Source organism: Vipera ursinii, assembly GCF_947247035.1.
Source record: "Vipera ursinii genome assembly, chromosome: 1".
In the NCBI taxonomy this organism is placed as follows: domain Eukaryota; kingdom Metazoa; phylum Chordata; class Lepidosauria; order Squamata; family Viperidae; genus Vipera; species Vipera ursinii.
This window is the reverse complement of record NC_139512.1, coordinates 194,675,512-194,695,924: the sequence shown is the minus strand read 5'-3', so window position 1 is coordinate 194,695,924 and position 20,413 is coordinate 194,675,512. Positions and strand designations below refer to the sequence as shown.

Genomic DNA, 20,413 nt, shown 5'->3' with positions numbered 1-20,413 from the left:
AAAGTAAGAATACAATAAAACAATAATACACCCACCTCCATATTTCTGGATGCCATGATTGGTGCAGAGATCCTTAAAGTATGCTTCAGGTCTACCAACAACAACAAGGTTTGCTGTAAAAAGCTTGTCTGTTACACTTTAAATACAGTATATAAAATACTTAATGTTGAATCACTGCATCTCTGTTCTTTGCTGTCATCTGTTGGCTTGTTCTGCCTTACAATTTGTCCTCAGAAAGCCAAACACCTTGAAATGCTAGAAAAATACCTGGGAATCAATGTCACTTCAGCAATGTCCCTTCTGCTCCTTTTCCCAGGAACACAGAGTTGACACATTATAGCCAAACATTTCAATCAGACATTGCCATCTGCAAATATCCCAATGGTTTCTTAATCAAGGGGTCCTTAGTGTTCTCCGAATTTGGTTGTTTTCTTGCAGAGGCTTCATTACCCAAAGAAGGTAACACCATCAGTTTTCCTTTGTTGTTGTTGTTAGCTGCGAAGTCGTGTCCGACCCATCGCGACCCTATGGACAACATTCCTCCAGGCCTTCCTGTCCTCTACCATCTTCTGGAGTCTATTTAGGCTCACGCCTACTGCTTCAGTGACTCCATCCAGCCACCTCATTCTCTGTCGTCCCCTTCTTCTATTGCCCTCAGTCTTTCCCAGCATTAGGCTCTTCTCCAGTGAGTCCTTCCTTCTCATTAGGTGGCCAAAGTATTTGAGTTTCAGCTTCAGGATCTGGCCTTCTAAAGAGCAGTCAGGGTTGATCTCCTCTAGGACTGACCGGTTTGATCGCCTTGCAGTCCAAGGGACTCGCAGGAGTCTTCTCCTGCACCATAGTTCAAAGGCCTCAATTCTTTGGCGCTCAGCCTTTCTTATGGTCCAACTTTCACTGCCATACATTGCAACTGGGAAGACCATAGCCTTGACTATACGCACTTTTGTTGACAGGGTGATTCTCTGCTTTTTAATGTGCTGTCTAGATTTGCCATGGCTTTCCTCCCCAGGAGCAGGCGTCTTTTAATTTCTTGGCTACAGTCCCCATCTGCAGTGATCTTGGAGCCCAGGAAAATAAAATCTGTCACTACCTCCTTTTCTTCCCCATCTATTATCCAGGAATTGAGAGGGCCGGATGCCATGATCTTGGTTTTCTTAATGTTAAGTTTCAACCCAACTTTTGCACTCTCCTTCTTCACCCGCAACAAGAGGCTGTTTAGTTCCTCTTCACTTTCTGCCATTAGAGTGGTGTCATCTGCATATCTTAGGTTGTTGATATTTCTCCCGGCAATCTTAATTCCAATTTTTGAAAGGATTCAGGAACCAATAAAGTTCTCCTTTATTGGTTCCTTAATCAATACAAAGCACGTGGCTGCAGTTGAGCAGGAACCTGTCTGCCCATTTATTTTAACCTCATTCCTCCAAAAACAGCACTGGGAGCGGATAGACTCCATGCTTCCCAATGTCCTTCCCGAGGAAATATAGGGAATGTCAAAATCCCCAGATTAGAAACTGTTCACGCACAGAGAAGCTCACCAGCAGGGTCGGGGATTTATTTATTTATTGATAAAGCGATACAACTCTTTCCACTCCCCCCTTTAAAAGGCAGCTTTGAGACTGATCCCTAGAAAATCTCTGGGGTCACCTGCGGTTGCCCGTGGACGACTCGCCATGCAAAAAAGTCTCTTAAACGGCCTCTGAAAGGGAGTGCGCTGCGTGAGCGGTTGCCGTAGTAGGCAAGTTCTTGTTTTGCTTTTTTTTCCCCCTCCCTCCTCTGCTCCTTTCACATTCCACAGCATGGTAATTAACAGCACTCGGAAGGTTTTAAAATAAATATGCTGGTGACGTTTGGTGGTGTGTTTTGTTCCCGGACGATCAACAGCCATTTCTTGGAAAGCAGCTGGAGACTCAGCTGACAAGCAGCCCTGAAGCGCTTTTATTCAGTGCCGTTGCAAGTGACTGCCAGAGAAAATAAGGGTCGCACAATGGTGTGCCTTTTTGCGCGGGAACATTTGCTGGAGAAGAAAACATGGAGATTTACCGCTCTCTCTTTCCTCGTTTATCCTGCAGCCTCTGGCAGCCACTCCTGTTTGTTCTGGGATGAGAACTGCGTGCAAATGTGCTAGTAAAAGATTATAATCCCAGGTTTCTCCCATAAATCCAGGGAAATTGTAAATAACTCGTGTAAAATTGCCTCTAGTGCAACGACACCGTTAAAAAGGCTTAATTAAGTGGTGAAGAAAAAGGGGGGAAAATGTAGATAAAATGCCACTATTATATTTCAAGGAGCAATAAAGAATCTCCTTTAAGCAATAACCAAACCAAACCAAAGACTGAAAAATATAGAGATCTGAAGGAAAATGTTTGTGGGGAGCGAGGTATTCATCCGGACTAAAGATTTCTCCTTTCTAAAGATTCATAATAAACATTACTGTGTGGACCATAGGCCTTGATATTTTCGGGCTGATGAATAATAAGAGCAGGGATAGGCAACCTCGGCTCTTTTATGACCCATGGACTTCAACTCCCAGAATTCCTGAGTCAGGAATTCTGGGAGTTGAAGTCCATGAGTCATAAAAGAGCCAAGGTTGCCTACCCCTTGAATAAGAGGGTCAAATGATAAAATGGCTGCACCAAGTTCTCTCCAGTATAACCATACCCAAACAGATAACTCCGTGTTTTTCCATCTTGGCAAATTAAGATGCATAGACTTCAACTCCCTAAATTCCTTAGCCAGCAGGCTGGCTGGGGAATTTTAAGGGCTGAAGCCCACCCATCTTAAAAGTTGCCAAAGTGGAAAAAAGTTCTGCCACTGAGTTATGTCATAAAGTGCGATGTCACGTGACCATGCCACTTAGCCTGGTGGTGCCAGCAAACCCCAGTTGCAGCATTAAGCAAACACTTCATATGCTTCAGTGCTGCCATATGGCTGTACCACCACGCTGCCACAGTCAGCAGTGACCTTTGTTTTTAAGGTTCCCACAAAGAGGTCTCTGCCAGGGGAGAGAATGGAGGGGGTATATGGGGATTTGGGGGAGGAGGCATGGCACAGGTAAGGGATGGTGCGTGAGAGATGACATTTGAGTCAGGGAGAGAGGGTGCATGGAAGGGCATAAGAGGAATTGTGCAGTTCAGGGAGTTGCACAGGTGTGTGTGCGCCGAGGTGCAAATGTGTGTGTGTGAGGGTGCAAGGAAGGTAGGGTGAGGGATGGGGAAGGTGTGTGTGGGGGGTGATGCGATGCAGGTGCATGAGGGTGTGAGGGAAGTGTGGTGAGACTCAGGTAGGATGTATGAGTGATAAGTAAATACCTTGAAGGGCCATGGTTTGTTTAATTTAAAATGAAACACATGTTTAATTTCTGAAAATCTGAAATAATATCACAACAGGGATATTTGTATGGAGAATGTCTTTTCTTGAGGACTGCACAGCATATATCCCTGAAAAATGAGAAACCCACCCATTTAGAGCTTAATACCCAGGCAGGGACATATCCAGATATTAAGCTGTTTAGAGCTTCCTACCCCATTACAAGTACCTTGAACTGAGTCCTGGCAGCTAACTGGCTTAAAGTGGTAGCTGTCAGTTCATAGCTAATAGGAGGTTGTAATCCTGTCCACCTGTAGCGTGCCATGTTACTTCCTCTGCATTAATTCGATTTCTGTAGATTATGGACATTAGCAACTTTTACAGGTCAATGAAGCACATAAGAGTTTCCCCTTTTGCTGGTATGCGAAAAGGAAGCCTGTAACTGTTGCACAATAATTTCCTAGACACTAGAAGGCACAAACATGAGAACTCTTGATGCCTATGAGAGGAATTATTTTGTGTGGTGGTGGTGGTGATGAATAAAATGTTTATGTGAACAAGAAGTTTGAACTGGAACAGTGTATACTAGTTTAAAGAAAACTTGACCAGAAATATTAATGGAGCAACTTATCAGTTACAGGGTGAACTCCTTTGCCTGATTTTTATAGTAGCTCTCATGTGATGGCTCCAGTTCTGCTCCGAAAACATTTCCACATGAAAAATGAATGTCTGTCCTCAGTCAGCCGGTCCTCGTGACCCCACCCCACTCTCACTGTCAGGTACCTGAACCATTACTTCTAGCTGGATTGTGGTAGAGCAGAAACTGCAAAAAGTAAGCCTCAGTCTTCAGTGTGGGAGCTCTGTGGGATTTTCCCAGTTGTGTGAGCATGCCTGCTTTCTGACTCCTTAGCCTTGGCCACCAGAATTTTGCCAGTCTTGAGCATGGCTTTTGCATTGAGCGAGGGCAATACAGTTGTGGTGGCTTGTCAAACTCCCCCTATTACAGTAACTATAGTATTTTTTAAAGTAATCAATAAACTCCAAGGAAAGGAGCAGATTAAATGCCATTTTTTAAAAATTAGTGTAATTGCGAAGGGTGGCAATATTGGGGACATGGAACTACCTTCAGAGCACTTTCTGCAAGTGAATCATTTATTCATCAAAGTAGGATGAATCTAAATATATCCAAGTAGGAATATGGGCAGACTTGCAACACTCCCTTAAACATGTAATAAATATTTTGATTCCAGCCTGGGATAAAAATAGAAATCCTTAAGCCTTTTTTCCACTTGTCTCCAATATAGTGTCTCAAATTTATATGCCTGCCATTACCTAATAGAAAATGTTTTCTTTTCCTTTTTTTTGACCCATATAACTTTTATTATACTTCTTCAGCTAATGGCCAGAAATGCTAATGGTCAGAAATGGTGGGAAATGTTGATTTTCCCTTACAATTGACTTAGGTTAATGGAAAGATTTTTAAATTGCTGTCTTTACTGAAGTTCACAATTGTGGAATCTTAACTGATATATTTTTAAGAGTATCTGTTTTTGCATCAAGATTATGAAACTTAGTTTATTTTTTATTTCAAAATCCTACATGTATCATTATACAGTACCTGTATCTACTGTATTTTCCGACGTATAAGACGACCCGGCGTATAAGACGACCCCCTACTTTTAAGAAGTTTTTCAAGGTTTTTTGTCTTATACGCCGGAAAATACTTACATGCCCTGCCCTCCCTGTCCGTCGCAGAGGAGGCGAAGGCCCGACTGGCCCCGCCGGCCCTCCCGCTGCTCCCGCACTTCTGCTGGCCCCCGAGATGCAGCGTTTCCCGGGCGGCAGGCAGCGCCGGAGGGCAGCTGCCACCCGCCATGGCCGGCGCCCCTCCTGCTTTCCCCCCCAGGCCTTGAACTTCTCCCATTCGGCGCAGGGCGGGGCAGCTCCACCCGCAGCCTCTTTTTCATGTGCCGCTTCCCTCTCACCGTCGGCCGAGGCGCGCTCGGCCCGGGCTCCCAGTCCCTCTTCCCGACCGGCTTCCCACCCTGCCCCTCATGGAGCTGGACTGGGCGTGCAGCCTCTCGGTGTGGCTGCTTTTCCTGGGCAGCCTGGCGGTGCGGCTCCTGCGCTCGGACCTGTTGTTGAGCCAGCGGCTGCTGCTGCGCGTGGGGCTGCTGCCCCTCAGCGCCGCGCTCAGGGCGGCTGCCTGCTGGCTCGTCTCGGCCAGCACCGCCTGGCGGAAGAGCGAGCCGGCAGGGAAGTCCTGCAAACGCACGCGCACGCAGGACTTCCCTGCCGGCTCCACGCTCTTCGCTCTTGAGGCAGCTGCTGCCTCAAGAGAGAAGAGCGAGCCGGCTCTTCCCTCTTGAGGCAGCAGCTGCCTCAAGAGCGAAGGGCATTGGACGGGAGTCGGCAGGGCAGTCCTGCACATGCGCGCACTCCCCAGCTGCTAAGGAGCAGCCGGGGAGTGCGCGCGTGCGCAGGACTGCCCTGCCGGCTCCCGCCAGACGCCACCCACTGATTTTCCGGCGTATAAGGCGACTGGGCGTATAAGACGACCCCCCAACTTTTGAGAAGATTTTCAGGGGTTCAAAAGTCATCTTATACGCCGGAAAATACGGTATATATGGAATATTTAAAAGAATAGAATAATTGGATAAATTCCAGTGTTCTGTCTCTTTCCTTTGGAGAGTAGATTCTCTATTCTCCATTTAAATTGCTCTTTCTACAATGCCCACCAAAAAATCTTCACAGAATATTTTTATAGAACACCTCTTTATCAGAGACTACTACTCAATTGTGACAAAGTATAATAAGTATAAGACGTGAAGCCAAAGTGTCCAAGTTCTTAAGGATTTTTAGAATCGCCTGTATTATCTGCACATATTGTTTTAGTTCTGAGAAAAAAATAGCTATTGAAAAGGAATAAATAGCTACATAAACATTGTAAATAAAATCATAATCAAATTTTAACTCACAGAGTACATCCCCCTTAACAAAGATGTATTTTTTAGGCAAGCAGACACTCTAAGCAGAGATTAGACCCATGCTGTCACTTCCTTTGATGTCTTAACTTGTTCCAGAGTATAAAAATATTCACTTTAAGAATGCAGAATAATATACCTGAGGATGGTTAACACAATTACTTGAAATGCATGTTTTATACAAGACTAGTACAAGTTGTAATAAAGCGGAAAGCTTCATTCTGCAGAAGATAATGCCCTCTTGTGGACAAGCTTCGCCCTAACAATTAGACTCTTAAAACCTGTTCAAGGCAAACCTTGGGATTTTCGACTTGGATTTGCTTACTCTGACAAAAAATGAGTTCAATAAACTGAGGCCAAATGATGCACATGAAGATAACATAAGCCAAGCTTAAACAGGAACAAACAGAAGATAAGAGCAAGGCTAATAAGCATGCTGTAACCCACATTTTTCTTTTGGGAAATTGACAACTTAAATGACCCTTCAGAAAGTGAAATACTTGCTGTTTTCAATGTACTAGTCATATTAAGAATTTTATACCATTTTAGATGATGCACTCTCCTTATTCACTAGGCCTTAGCAGCATTATTAAACTGATGCCATCTAAGCGTTAAGCACTCTGTGCCTCTGGGATTCAATTGAGCAAGAATACTTAGTATTTTTAAAGTATGCACATCTAGTTCTCCTGATCCCAGCAAAAAAGATAAAGAACTCAGCCAGGACACAAAAAAGTATTTATTCTTTTATTCACAGACCATGCTGTTCAAAATTTTGTTGAAGACAGCAAATCGGTTCAAAGAAATAAAAATTACTACTCGTAAGTGCATGAAAGCAAAAGTGATTGATTTGAACCAGCCATGTGTACAGGAACTTCTAGTAGCCACTAATTAGGTTTAATTGAAGAGTAGATTAGCTCTGAAATACCTCCCAGTTCCATGGACTCTTCCATGTATATTCCATAATGGCATTTTGAACATGCCTTGCTACTTGTGCTTTAGGATGTGTCTTTATCCCCTGTCTGTAGCTGAGGCTGCCTAGCCTCCTATTTAATTCATCTAGTGCTAGAACAATGTTTTCTGTTTGTCTTTTGGCTGCAGGCATGGTTTTTGGTGCATGTTAGTAATGCTGCTGCTGTTGCCAGGGGATGCGATCTGCCTGGCTTCCATTGTGTGCCCTCAGCTGCAGGGTACTGCATGCTTTCTCTTCTCCCCGCCCCCTGATTGTTGGGCTCTCCCTGACCAATGTGGTTCATGCTGATGGGCTGACATGACATTTGGATTCTACGGACATCTGCCCGCATAAATGCATGTCTGATATTTTCCAAAGCCCAAGTCAGATGTTGCCTGGGTTCCTTGCTAACTCTGCCCTGGTGAGAAAGCATTGGAGATTTCTTCCTTCCCTTTCTAAAGATCTTTTTAGAAATGGGAATACAGGAGCAGTAACAGCATGATTACCAACAAACGTCTCTCTACTACTGTTGCCTTTAAAAGCAGTGGGAGCAATGGGGTGGTGGTCAATCTACAAAGCCATCAGGCAAAAAAAAAGTATCCCTGAGGAGGCAGTGAAAGCCGACAGCACTCGGCTGGTGTCTCCTTCATACTGCACCTCTGGCTGGTCAACCTGCTTTCCAGTTTGGAGCACAAGTCTACTCCTCTCCTGAAATAACACAAGGATGTGAGTTCAGTGCGGAGTCGAAATGACAGCACTTCTGGGCTGATGTACTGCCATTAGGACAACTTGAAAGACGGGCAGAGGGCATTTATTTTGTTTTCAACACAATTATTAAACTGTCAGCATAGTTATAATGGCTTCTGGTGGAGGAATAATGCCAGATTTTTGACTTCGTTTTTCATCACCTTAAAAAAAAGGCTCACTGTAGTGCTTAGGACATTAATCTGTAAGTTCGGGAGGTGGCGAGATGCTGCTGGAGAGAGGAAAGGCATTAAGCAATCACTGCTTTCAACCTGGACCTCATTAAAATGCTCAGGGCAGCTCTGCTTGCCAGCATCATTATTGAGGGAAGCTAGAGGTTGGTTGTCAAGACAGAGCAAAGTGGAGTTCACAAAGCAGCTGTCTAAATGAGTTGCACATGACCTGCCTGCACTCGGCACTGTGGAACAGCAGCCAGTCAACAAATACACGATGTCTATTTCTATATAGACATTTAGGCTGATCAAGGCAACAATTTAACTGGTTAAGGAACAAATAAATTGTTTCAGGGAGGTTAGCAAGAATGGTATCTTCCAATTTATTTTGTAATATTCTCTAAAGCCAGCACATGAAATTGTAAGCATGGTTAGAAAATGTTCAGCTCTCTCCATGAAATCCAAGACTGTGGCCATAGCAAAATTGTGATAACCACATTATACCTTATGCCTCTATCAAATATTTCTGGTGAAAAACAGGATGTCATGTGACAATCAACCATATTTTTTCTATAAGCCATAATAGTCTGATTTGCATCTAGTTAATCCGTAGTTTCCCATTCCTTATGCAACTTTCCAAAACACGAACCAAAGTGTAGAGTTGCATGAACAACAAAATGCCAATTTTATTAACAAGTCACAAACAATAGTTACATTCATACCTATCTGTCATATGAAGACAGGCAGACTATTCAATATTCAAAAATCTAAAGAGAAAAAAAAACATTATATTTCCATTATATTTCCATTAAAGTTAAGAAGAAATAGATGGGGGGGGGAAAGGTGTAACAACTTACGTAAAATCGATCAAGAAACAAAAAAATGCATCTGCTCAACCACAACAAAGAAAAGTTTAATATGAAATAGGGGGAAAGAAGGGTTTAATTGCAACTTATTTGCGCTTCCCCCCTCCCTTTCGTTCTTCACAAACGTTCAGACTGCTCGATAGATACTCTGTATGTTTCACTGGGGGCAGTCCTCAATTGCAGGGGCAGTTCTGATAGTTTGGCTCTGACCTTTAGCTGGGCAGGGTCCAGAGTAAGGAGTTGACGGATGTTATTATGATCAAAAGTTGTTGGTTGGGGTTCTGCTGGCGTCCCAGGCAAAGCAGCCTCTTGGAACCGCATATCTTTTTTAATGCGCCTTTTCTTTATTATAGTACAGAGCACACTGATCACCACAACAAACACAGTGATGCAAAAAACAGTGATTCCGACAATAAACTCGGTGTAGCTGTAGAAGGAATCCAAACCTGCAGATAAAGAAGACTGTTTTGTTCAACCTAGTCATGGAAATGGCTCTCCTATACAAAATGTTGGTCAGCGGATTAAAGCACCAGGTTAGGAATTCTAGAGGCAACTGAATCTTCTCTGTTTCTGTCTCACTGCTTTCAGGATGAGGCAAGCTTCCCTGAGTAATGTCAGACAAAGCAGTTTTAGGGTTAAGCCAGATAGTGTTAGTATGGATGTATCCTTACTACATTCACAATAGCTGTCCAACTTATTTCCTCTAGTGTAAATTCTACAAAAACATGCAGCTTTTTGAAGTACAGTTAATAGCTGGAACATTTTCATTGAAAATTTTTCAGTGAAAACTACTGCTTGACTGTCCACCATTTGTTAGTAAACCTCTCCGTACACTATTTGAGGCAATTTTGCAACTATCATTAAAATGTTTTGATTTGTTCATTCAGGAAGAGAATCTATAAAAGGCCTCAATAAGGCTTGATACCCCACGCGCATAATGAAAGCCAATCTGAAACAGGAATGGAAGATTAGACTGACAGCTGAATTAGCATGCACATTTATGATATTGGTGTGTGTGTGTGTGGGGAGTATGTGTGTCAAATCTCAAAACTATTATACTATGGCAAGGAAGGAGTACTTTAAAAACCATGTCCGGCTTCATCATTATATTCTCAGATGATATGAGCTGAAGTGTAACTACATCAAAAAAAAAAAAAAAACTACATCAAAGCCTCTCCAGAGTTTCATTGGTGCTACAATGGCCTAATCTTACTCCACCAGCCTCGGAAGCTGCCACGGGAAGTTGCCAAGTTGAATTGCCAATGCAGATTGCGTAGCAGTGTTGTCAAGATAAACTCTTCCTGACTTGCTTGCTTTTAAACTTTCCTATAAACTCTGCTTTTTCTCAGAAAAACCAACCTCTGCCCCTACAAAATTTTGTGCTGAGAAGGGAATTTCAAATCCAAAGAGGCATCCATGGCAAGCAGGTGGTGGAGCTTTGTCTCTGGCTTGTGAAGCCCATGAAAGCGAAGCCTTTTGCATAAAAGGACTGAATCACAGGGTGAATCATGTGGAAGCATTATCAGCCAAAAACATATTTCAGCCTAAGTGTTTCCTTGAGATGGGAAACAAGGAAGAATCCACAGATTGCATCACCTTAGGCTCCTGCTAATGGCCTCACATTCACTAAGAACTTTTGGCAACTATGTCATGGGATGTTACATGATGCAATGTGATGTGATGTGATGACAGGATGCTGTGATGATGCAATGTGATGTGATGCTATTTTTGTGCCTTTGAGTCTGTGTGGTGACTTCCTGGTCAAGTCCCTGTAGTTTTCTGGGCAAGATTTCAAAAGTGATTTGCCATTGACTCCTTCATAAGGACTGCGAGGGAGTGGCTGGCCCAAGGTCACCCAGCTGGCTTCATGCCCAAGGCAGGAATAGAACCCAGTCTCCTGGTTCTGTCATATTCCTCAACCATTTCAGTTCTTTTCTTTTGTTTTCTTGTGAAGCAACATGCTAACGGCAATTCCTTTATGCCTCAGCAAATAAACAGCACATCATCACTGAGCATTTGATAGAACCTCTTTGCGTCCAAGTACCCAAAAGGAGGTGGGGATAGATAGAATATCATAAAGACCCACCTGATCGTGGATTACGAACACACAGAGTACCCGATTTTGTCAGAGAACGGTCCTCGTACCCTTCTTTACACTGGCAGGAGTATGTTCCATCTCCATTGAGACAAATGGCCTCATTGGCACACAAATCAATTCCAGAGTTGCATTCATTCACATCTAACATACAGGGACAAAACAGTTTTCCATTAATAAGCAATTAAGCTTCCAAAGATGGAAGTGGCTACTTTTATTTGATATTCCCTAATTAATGAAATAATTGCTCACTTACCTCTCACCAAAACAGTTTGGACCTTGCCATCTCCCACAAATGCACCACTAAGATCTTCCAGTTGAAAATTCAGTAAGTAAGATATGTTCTTTTCTTCTGATGTTAAATGCAACCAGAATGCGAATATGAGGTTTGGGCCATTTTGTCTACATATAAGCATGGAAGCAACTTATTTATTTTTTCATTCAACCAAAAAGTTAGCTCCCGCTCCCCTAAATCTTGGGGCAGTATCCACCAGGAGGATTGAAAAGTATAATTCGATCAGATCTGAAAAATGTAAGTCGCTTAAAGTGTTCTAATTTAAGGGGTTATCCATATTTTCATCGTTATATAAGTGAAAAATAAAGAAGAGATTTCAATTTTATTTCAGATAGGAAGGGAACTATCAACAAAAGACCTAAGGAATATTGTTCTGAGTCCCCCCCCCAATGCCTTAGAAATAGAGTTGACAGAAAATAATACTTGATTTTGAGATATATGAAGGAAATGTTTGCTAGCATCATAGGGCAACCTGTATTCAGTTGTCATACCTGTCCATTTCATTTTCTTCTTTTCTCATGGTAATTTCCTTTAATTTGAATTCTTTGATTTTGTTTGAGAAGATTTTCACTCTCTCTTGTACCTGGAAAACCCCCCAAAAGAGTTTCATTCTCTTTAAACATGTACTAACTAGAGCATCATCTTCTAAGAGACATTAGCATCTTTTTATCTAGCTGGCAGAATACAAACTGAAGCCTACAAAATGTCCTTAATTATCCTAACTGTTCTTTTTGTATTCCATTATTTTATTAGATATTAAACTTGATCATCCAGCCCACCAGCTGAATTTTGGTTACTAACATCCCCTTGATTTGCCAAGACCAAATGCTTTTCTCCTCACCTTCAAATGAAGCAAGAAGTGTGTGTGTGTGTGTGTGTGTGTGTGTGTGTGTGTATGAGTGTGTACTGTTTATATACTGTATGTGTATACACAAACACACACACACACACTGTATATGTATGTGTATGTACAGACAGACAGATACACACACACACACACACACACACACACACACACACGTTCCCCAATCCAGTTTTAAAATAAGTTCTGCATCATGGATTTTCTTACCTGATGCTTAATGGAATCAATGAAAGCTTTTTCCAGAGCGCTTCCAACAGGTGGGAGTTGTCCTTTGTGTTCTATTTCAAAAACTATTTCAAATAGAAGATCTGTAGAAGAACCCAAAGTTGCCAAAACACAGTAAGGCAGATAATACATGCATTATGTACATCTTTTTTAAAAAAAAGACTATAAGGAAGCAGCCTAGTATAGTTTTTCTGCAAGTAGGACGGTACATCCTAGCCATATGTGGCATGGATAGTATAGGAGATGGTAAGAGTAGGAGACTAATGATTATGGGTGCTCCGATATTTAATAGGGATGACTTTATCTGCTAATTTAATGTCACAGCTGACAGAAAAGCTGACCCCATCCGGCACAGGCTTTGAGATAACAAATATTATAAATGCCAGGGTTTTTTTTGCCAAATTTATTTTGGCAAAAATCAGAATCTCCTATTCAAAAGTACTTACTTAAAGGATAAGTAGCTTTTGTTAATAACAGTCAATTGCTAAACCATTTAAGAGTCATTGTACAGAGGAGAAAGCAAAGTTTAAGAAAACATAGTGAGGAGAGAGAGAGAGAGGAGACACAGGTTCCTCACCTCCAGGATTGTGCTGAGAGTTCAATACAAAATAATTTTCATGAGATCTGAATCCTGGATTTGTCTCTATGGAAGAAGAAAAATGACAAGGTACCAGTCTAGCACCTGGACAGAACTTTTCTTTCCCAGCATCTTAAATACAATAATTTGCCACTCAGAAATATTTCCAATCCTATCAAAATCTCAGTTAGCAAGAACTGTGTGGCAGATTTATCCATTTATATCCCAACTCTTTTCTGGGAACTCAAAATGGCGTACATAATAGTTCCTCTTTATATTTTCCCCACACATCAACTACCCTATGAAATAAGCTCGGCTGACTTGGCGACTAGCCAGAATCTCTAATTAAGTCTCCATGGCTGATGAAAGACGAACTGAACGGATGTTACCTCAACCCAGACAATGGCAGATCGCTCCAGTAGCTAAGATAAATGGACCACTGTCCCCATCCAAGTCCCACTGCAGATCATTCATGGAGGTGACTAATGCAGATTCAGATCCATCCCCAGGATTGAAATCTGACTACAGCTTTACTAATGGCTCTTTGCAGTAGTCACCCATTGTTTTATTGGTGTCCAGAAATGGGAGGTTGGAGATAGAAAAAATACTTGTCCAGTACAGGTAGCCCTCAACTTACAACAGTTCATTTAGTGGCTGTTTGAAATTGCAACAGCAATGAAAAAAGTGACTTATGACCGTTTTTCACACTTATGACCATTGCAGCACCCCCATGGTCACGTGATCAAATTTCAGATGCTTGGCAACTGACTTGTACTTGTGACAGTTGCAGAGTCCTGGGGTCACGTGATCAACTTTTGCCACCTTCTGACAAGCAAAGTCAATGGAAAAGCCAGATTCACTAAACAACCATGTTCCATATTTAACAACTGCAGTGATCCACTTAACAACTGTGACAGAAAAGGTCATAAAATGGGGCAAAATTCACTGAACAAACATCTCCCTTAGCAACAAAAATTTTGGGCTCAATTGTGGTCATAAATCAAGGACTACCTGTATTAAAGGGTCTAGGATCCAGGCTTCTTAAGGTTCAGACCAATATTTCTTTCAAAGCTCTTGATGTCTCCCTTTTGTAATGTACACAATCATTAGTTAGCCTTAATAAAACAATTGCTGGTGAATGCTTAGGGAATACTGAATATATGAAGCAGCTGAGTTTTCTTGATAATACCTTTTAAAATATACTTTTTCAAAACATGTACCACATTTATTGTGATCAGAGAATTCCAACTTCAGTGTAATTAAGCAATGTTTTCTTAAATAAACAACTCAAAGTTCTTCTGGGATTATTTCTGTATCTTCCAACACAGTTCCAACACAGTTGGAAGAGCCTTGGTGGAGCAGTGGGCTAATGCCTCCTTAAGTAACACCAGCTGCCTGCAATTAGTGCAGGTTCGAGTCCCACCAGGCTCAAGGTTGACTCAGCCTTCCATCCTTCCGAGGTAGGTAAAATGAGGACCCAGATTGTTGGGGGCAATAAGCTGACTTTGTAATAATGCCGCTTGGGGGGGCCTGAAAGCCCTAATAAGCAGGCATATACATAGAATGAAGGCTATTGCTAAGCACATTGTGCTTTAGATTGTAAGCCGCCCTGAGTCTTCGGAGAAGGGTGGGATATAAATGGGATTTAAAAAAAAAAAAGTTCAGCTGCACAAGGCATTTAATCAGATCCAGCACAGAGATAAACAGTTTAAAGAACAGGACTTACCATAGGATTTATTTTTTACTTTCAAGAGAATGCTACTGGTTGACAACCAACTAGAAGAGGAATACAAAGTTGTTTTGATCCGCTTCTTTTGCAAATGCTCTCTATTCTTGTTTACTGACTTCTTGTATTGTGTAGTAAAAGCTGTGTTTATTTGAGTTCTCATCAGGCAATTTGAAGGCGTAACTTGGGGATTCAGTGTTGTGGAAATACTCATCAAGTGATCATTAAATGACCTCAAAGGAGGAGTAGGGTGCATATCAGTAGAGGCTAAAGTCGAGGTCTGATGGAACTTGGTTTCCATTGCAGACTTGGAGGGGCTTGCCTTAATTCCTTCAGATACAGTTATTTGCACAGCAGTGTCGCCATTCTCTGCCGTATACACTGGAATGTCCGTCTGCTCTCCTTTATATATTTTGGTCTGTTCCAAGTGTTGTGGAGATTCCATTGGATCTGCCTTTTTCTTGGAGACCTCAGAATTAGGAAGCAGCATTTGAAGCATTTGTTTCTGCATCTTTGTTGGGATGCTTTTAAGAGATTGGACTGGAATTCTCTGTTCTTCCAAGGAGACTTGAGGAAAAGTAATGGCACTCTTGATTTCCCCTTCAGTACCTTTCATGTGTGTTGTCATCCATCGGGTGGTTGAATGGCCATCATTCTGAGGAGTGACAGATTCAGTGATAGCTCCATGATTTTTTGTTGCTTCCAATTTTGTCATCAGTTGAAGATTATGAGTCACGTGTGGAAAGGTTGAATAAACATCTGGCTTGTGTGCAAAAGTTTCTTCCTCATTCTCCGCATCATTTGAGTCTAATACTTGTGTAGGACTTTTGTTCAAAGTCCTACTATTATCAATAGATGGTTTTGTAACTTGCCTTCTCTTCAGATCAAATGGATTCAAGCTAACTGTTTTTCTTGATTTCAAGAGAGAAACATGCATTTGCTTGCCAACAGCTGGTTTTGAAAATGTTTCTGTCCCTGTTTTAATAGTCTTTTCACTTGTCACAGGCAGCCAGTTCTCTTGGCCAAGCATTGGGGTAGTCACCGTAGAGTTCAAACTATGTCCTGTATGCAATGCATATGACTTAGACTCAACATGGCTGTTAGATTTCAAAACTGATTTTTCACCATTTGTAGAATTTACATAATCTTCAAATATATAATACCGTCCTTTAAAGTGCTTGTGACTTTGGTTCTGAGAAGAAGCTTCTGACAAGAATACTACATAGACTGCTACTGCTTGCGTAGCAAAAATCAGCGTACCATGGTTTCTGCAGGCATAAACTACTTTGTTTTCAATACTTGACAAAATTCCTTGGAATAAGATCCTATCCTGATTGTCATCACAGTTTGACTTTCCTTCAAACCCTTCTATGTAAATCAGGATATGCTTGTGAGGACCAGCCCATATGGTCCAGTTGCACCAGTTATTGGTTTCCATCCTGTTTAATGACGGAGGAGAAAAAGTCCCTTTTTCATCTTTCAAAATAATATGGCAACTTTTTACAGGACGATACACAGATAGCCAAGGAATTCCCGGTTCTGCAGTAGGAAACATAAAGACATGACATTTCCATCATTTTATTGATCAAATCTGGTTTATACTAGTAGAAGATATGCTATTCTTGTTTGAATATTTCTCACTAGGAGTAGCAACCTTGACAACAGTTACTGAATTTATCTTATTTCATTTTGCAAATATTATTTCCCCATGGCTAGAACGTTAGAATTAGAGAAATAAATTAGTCAGAATCTTATTGGTATTTAGATTAAATGCTTTGGCTTTCCTCTAGGAACCTAAAGTGATTGTATACACACACCATCCCTTCCTTCACTTAACTGGAAGTTCCCTTGTTAAAAACAAGACAAAAGTTAGGTGAAACCATAACATTTAAGACAAGATACAACCTTTGAACTCAGTGTGATAAAGGTGCATGTTATCTGGAAAAGAATGATCTGACAACCACTTTTAGGTAGGACAAATTATCCAGGCAGTTTTTAAGAGGACACAAACTGTTTCCATTTTCTCTGTATATTGGCCTGTAACTTTTGGACTCTTCTCAGTTTGGGAGCTATTCTACTCCTTTGCAAACAGTGGTTATAAATAGCTGAAATCTAATTGTTCAACTTTGCCAGCAACTTTTTGGAAGGAATAATGGCAAAGCAAAGTTGACATTTTAAAGCAATGTTTTAAACTCATGGCAGAAGGGTGATAAACCTGTGTCTTAAACTACAATGCAGTTAGATACCAGGCACAACACAACAGTACACCAATAATCAAAATGGCAATGTAGCTGGAGTCCATTATTGAATATGCTGAGGAAGTACAGGGATACTTGTACTAGAGGTCAACACAAGTTCAATGTGACTCACACACTGCTTAGTCTAGTTCAGACATGTCAAACTTGTGACATCACGTGATGTCTTGCAACGTATCGGGACGGTTTTGCCATTGCTGGCAATGGGGTGGGCATGGCTTCCGGATGACGCATCCAGCCCGCGTGCTGGCAGTTTGACACCCCTGGTCTAGTTGCTTAGCATTGACCCAAATATCAGTGGTATTTCAGTGACAAACTCATTCAGAGGAGATTGTGAATTCAGCATAAATCTAACCAGGAGCATGCACAATTTAGACTTGGACACTAAATTTAAGATTTTGTCTGTAAATGAGGAGAATATATTTTTTATTATTATTTTTGCTGTTGTAGCAGATAAGACCTTGTCTTTACTTTCCTTGATAGGAGGACTTATAGCAAGTCCATGCCCTGGTTACCATATGCAATGGACATTTTTGGGACAGTCATGCTAGAGGACAAAGTTGTAAGTCCATAAACATCTTCCTGTTTGGAAGTGCTGCCCACATGTTGGCAGCAAGAATTCTTTGAAGACATCTTATCTCTAACTCTACTGACGTGTAAGCTGATGGAAGTAGAGGTTTCAGTAACTAAGGTGAAAGTGGATATTATCTCTGTGGCTAATGGAGTATGAACCACAAGTCTTTGGGACTGGTTAGGCTGTCACACACCACCAGTTGGAGAAACAATCTGCAGTTCTATTGTTCATGTTCTATAGAAAGAACCTTTCTGAGGGAATTAGCCCTAGCTCTCCAACAGCAAAAGAAAAGTCTGGTGCAGTTATTGGAAAGGGACTGGACTCACCCGCAGAAAAGATACAATCCTGAAACAGGAGAGCTGGAGAAAAGGTTTGCTCTGGTTCGTGGTTGTAACTGGATAAGTGAATGTCATTGATGCCAAGAGGCCATCTTCTAGACCAGGAATAGCAAGCAGAAGAGCTGCTGCTGTGTCATGAGAAAATGGAGGTTCTCATCCATCAGCTAGGAAAGGACAAGGGCTTTGCATCCTTAAAGAAATAGAATGGGAACTGTCTAATTCTGTAACAAAAGGAGCAGCTGGGTTAAGATATGGTTTGGATTTGGTAACTAAATTCCAAAGGAAACTCCTTTTCACTTTTGATCTAAACCTGTCTGATTCATATGTCATCTTGGAAGCTAAATCGTGAGAAATGTCAATTCTAAAACGTTCTTGGTAATGACTTCTGGGACTCCAATGCAACTCTTCTTTCAGATTATTGTATGGCAACATCAGAGATGAAATGACTTTTAGATGACTGGCTGCTTCCACAAAGCTTTTTACAACATTATCCAACATTATACTGGCTTCATCATCAAGGATTGGTGCAATTCCAATTTCCTACTCAGCAGCAGATTTGGCATCACTGAAAACTGGCACAGTTGTACATAGCTGACCTATCAGTCCTCTTTTTGTCCCCAAAAGTAAGTCATTCTCATGCTTCTTTATAACCATGCAATTTTCTTCTGTGGTAACAGTAACAAGATACTCTCCAAGCCAACTTCACTGCTCGATGTCTCCTGAAACAGGACATTTCTTTGGGAACTGGTCAGCCCTTCTGGTTCGAAACTCTGAGTACTAATCATTTCATTCCTTCCTTCTTTGATAGCAGGGGAAATAATCAGAGAATGTGCAACCAAAGCAAGGCAATCCAACTGTGCCAATTTGCTACTTGTCCACAGGAGGTTCATAATAAAGTGTTCCAAAACAGAATTTATAATTTGGCTTGGAAATTCCATTTCTCCTGTGGGACTGGGAGAGTTGATTAGGGCTGAAAATGTTAAGTCACTATTATCAGAATAAATACTGAATGGCATAACTGACTCAATGAGGCCTACATTATTTCTTCAGTGCCGATTCTTTTGATCTCTGGGCTTCTCATTTCTAATAATTTTGCAGAAAAGTTTAAGCTGTAAGGAGAATTAGCACTGCCCTTTAAAAATCTTGATACCAGACTAAGATTGCTTGGCTGTGTGTGTAGCATGCCTGGAGTTTGCCAAGCAAAGCCTTTAAGAGCTGCAACAACTTTTTTTCTTGTTTGTCATGTCTCGTTAAGTTCAGTTACCTGGTCAATTCTGTGTTTTGCAGATACATGAGAATGGGCATCATCCAGTTTTAATAGCAATCTTTCCTTATACAATTGAGGTATGTTGGCTGAAGCTAGCAGAGATGGTTGTGGAACAAACATTCCAGAACCAGTAGCATCTATGGAGTAAGGCCTCATTTCTGATTGCTTGAGGACATAGTACTGTCCTGAAAATCCTTCTCTTCTAGAACTAGCAGAATATCTCATCAGGAGTACCAAATGAACACCTTTAGCATAAGTAGCAAAAGCATGGATTTCTTGTCTCCAACACTTGTTCTCTGCAAGTGAAGAAATTCCATGGAAAAAAGAAATTTTTTGTCACGGACATCATCAATTTTGAATCCTGTGATATAAATAAGGATGTGCTGTTTAGAACCCGCCCAAACCATCCAGTTGCACCAAATACTATATTTCCTTCAAAGCCACTCAGATACATTAGGAGAGAAAATTTCCCATATTTCTTTCCCTTTTTTAATGACAGCTTTTCACAGGAATGTACATGGGCATTCAAGAGGCAAGAAGGCAAGAAGATGACACAAGTTACCAAGAGTTGATTTCTTTCCTCACCCTCCACCAAAATATCTCTCCAGAAATCGTCACAGCCATCTTCTCACTGAAGGAAAATTATAGATACAGTTTTGCAAGCCCATTGGCTGCCATCTATTAGTGGGATGGATCTAGATTTTACTATACTTTAAATAGACAGGGAAATCAATAAAATTGTCCTGTACGTTGGCAGAAAAACTGCAACATTAACTCTTTGAAGGTATATGGAATATTACTGTATTACATAATATAAACAATTTTGAGTTTTTAAACTTATATTTCTTTATATGTCTATGTCAGGGAGAGACTTTAGAATAAACAAAAGTTGAATACTTTAACTGCCTCAAAATCCTTGTGAAATGTTCATAGGGTGTCATGGCCTGTCTTCTACAATGGCTACTGTGGAAAGTCTGCTCAGTCACAAAATGCCAGTTGGCCAGAACATAATCCTGTGAAATTACTCAAAATTACCACCAGGCAATGTTAGGCTTGGCAAGCTTTACTCTAACCTTTCTCCTGGACAGAGGAACACATTTCCAGCTCAAGCACTGAGCTGCAACACCCTGCCATTTTAATTTTCTGCACCCAGAGACATAATTGCAAATAAATATGA

At 41.3% G+C, this 20,413-nt stretch overlaps 1 protein-coding gene across 1 annotated transcript; it reads right to left on the bottom strand.

Annotated features, from left to right (window-relative positions):
• Window positions 1-8,813: 8,813 nt before the first annotated feature.
• On the bottom strand, window positions 8,814-11,870 carry LOC310644675 (uncharacterized protein). Its single transcript, XM_083369922.1, has 3 exons — window positions 11,374-11,870; window positions 11,109-11,261; window positions 8,814-9,468 (listed from the first exon to the last, which is right to left on the bottom strand). The coding sequence occupies exons 1-3, from the start codon at window positions 11,531-11,533 to the stop codon at window positions 9,140-9,142; spliced, it is 642 nt and encodes a 213-aa protein (XP_083226048.1). The 5' UTR covers window positions 11,534-11,870; the 3' UTR covers window positions 8,814-9,139.
• Window positions 11,871-20,413: the final 8,543 nt, after the last annotated feature.

Bases quoted from the DNA above. Each gene is read 5' to 3' on its own strand.
- LOC310644675 (XM_083369922.1), bottom strand. From the start codon at position 11,533: ATGCTTATATGTAGACAAAATGGCCCAAACCTCATATTCGCATTCTGG. The intron at 11,262-11,373 runs GTAAGTGAGCAA...CCTGTATGTTAG, and splicing joins CCAAACTGTTTTGGTGAGAG to ATGTGAATGAATGCAACTCT. The intron at 9,469-11,108 runs GTGGGTCTTTAT...CTTTATCTGCAG, and splicing joins TGTTCGTAATCCACGATCAG to GTTTGGATTCCTTCTACAGC.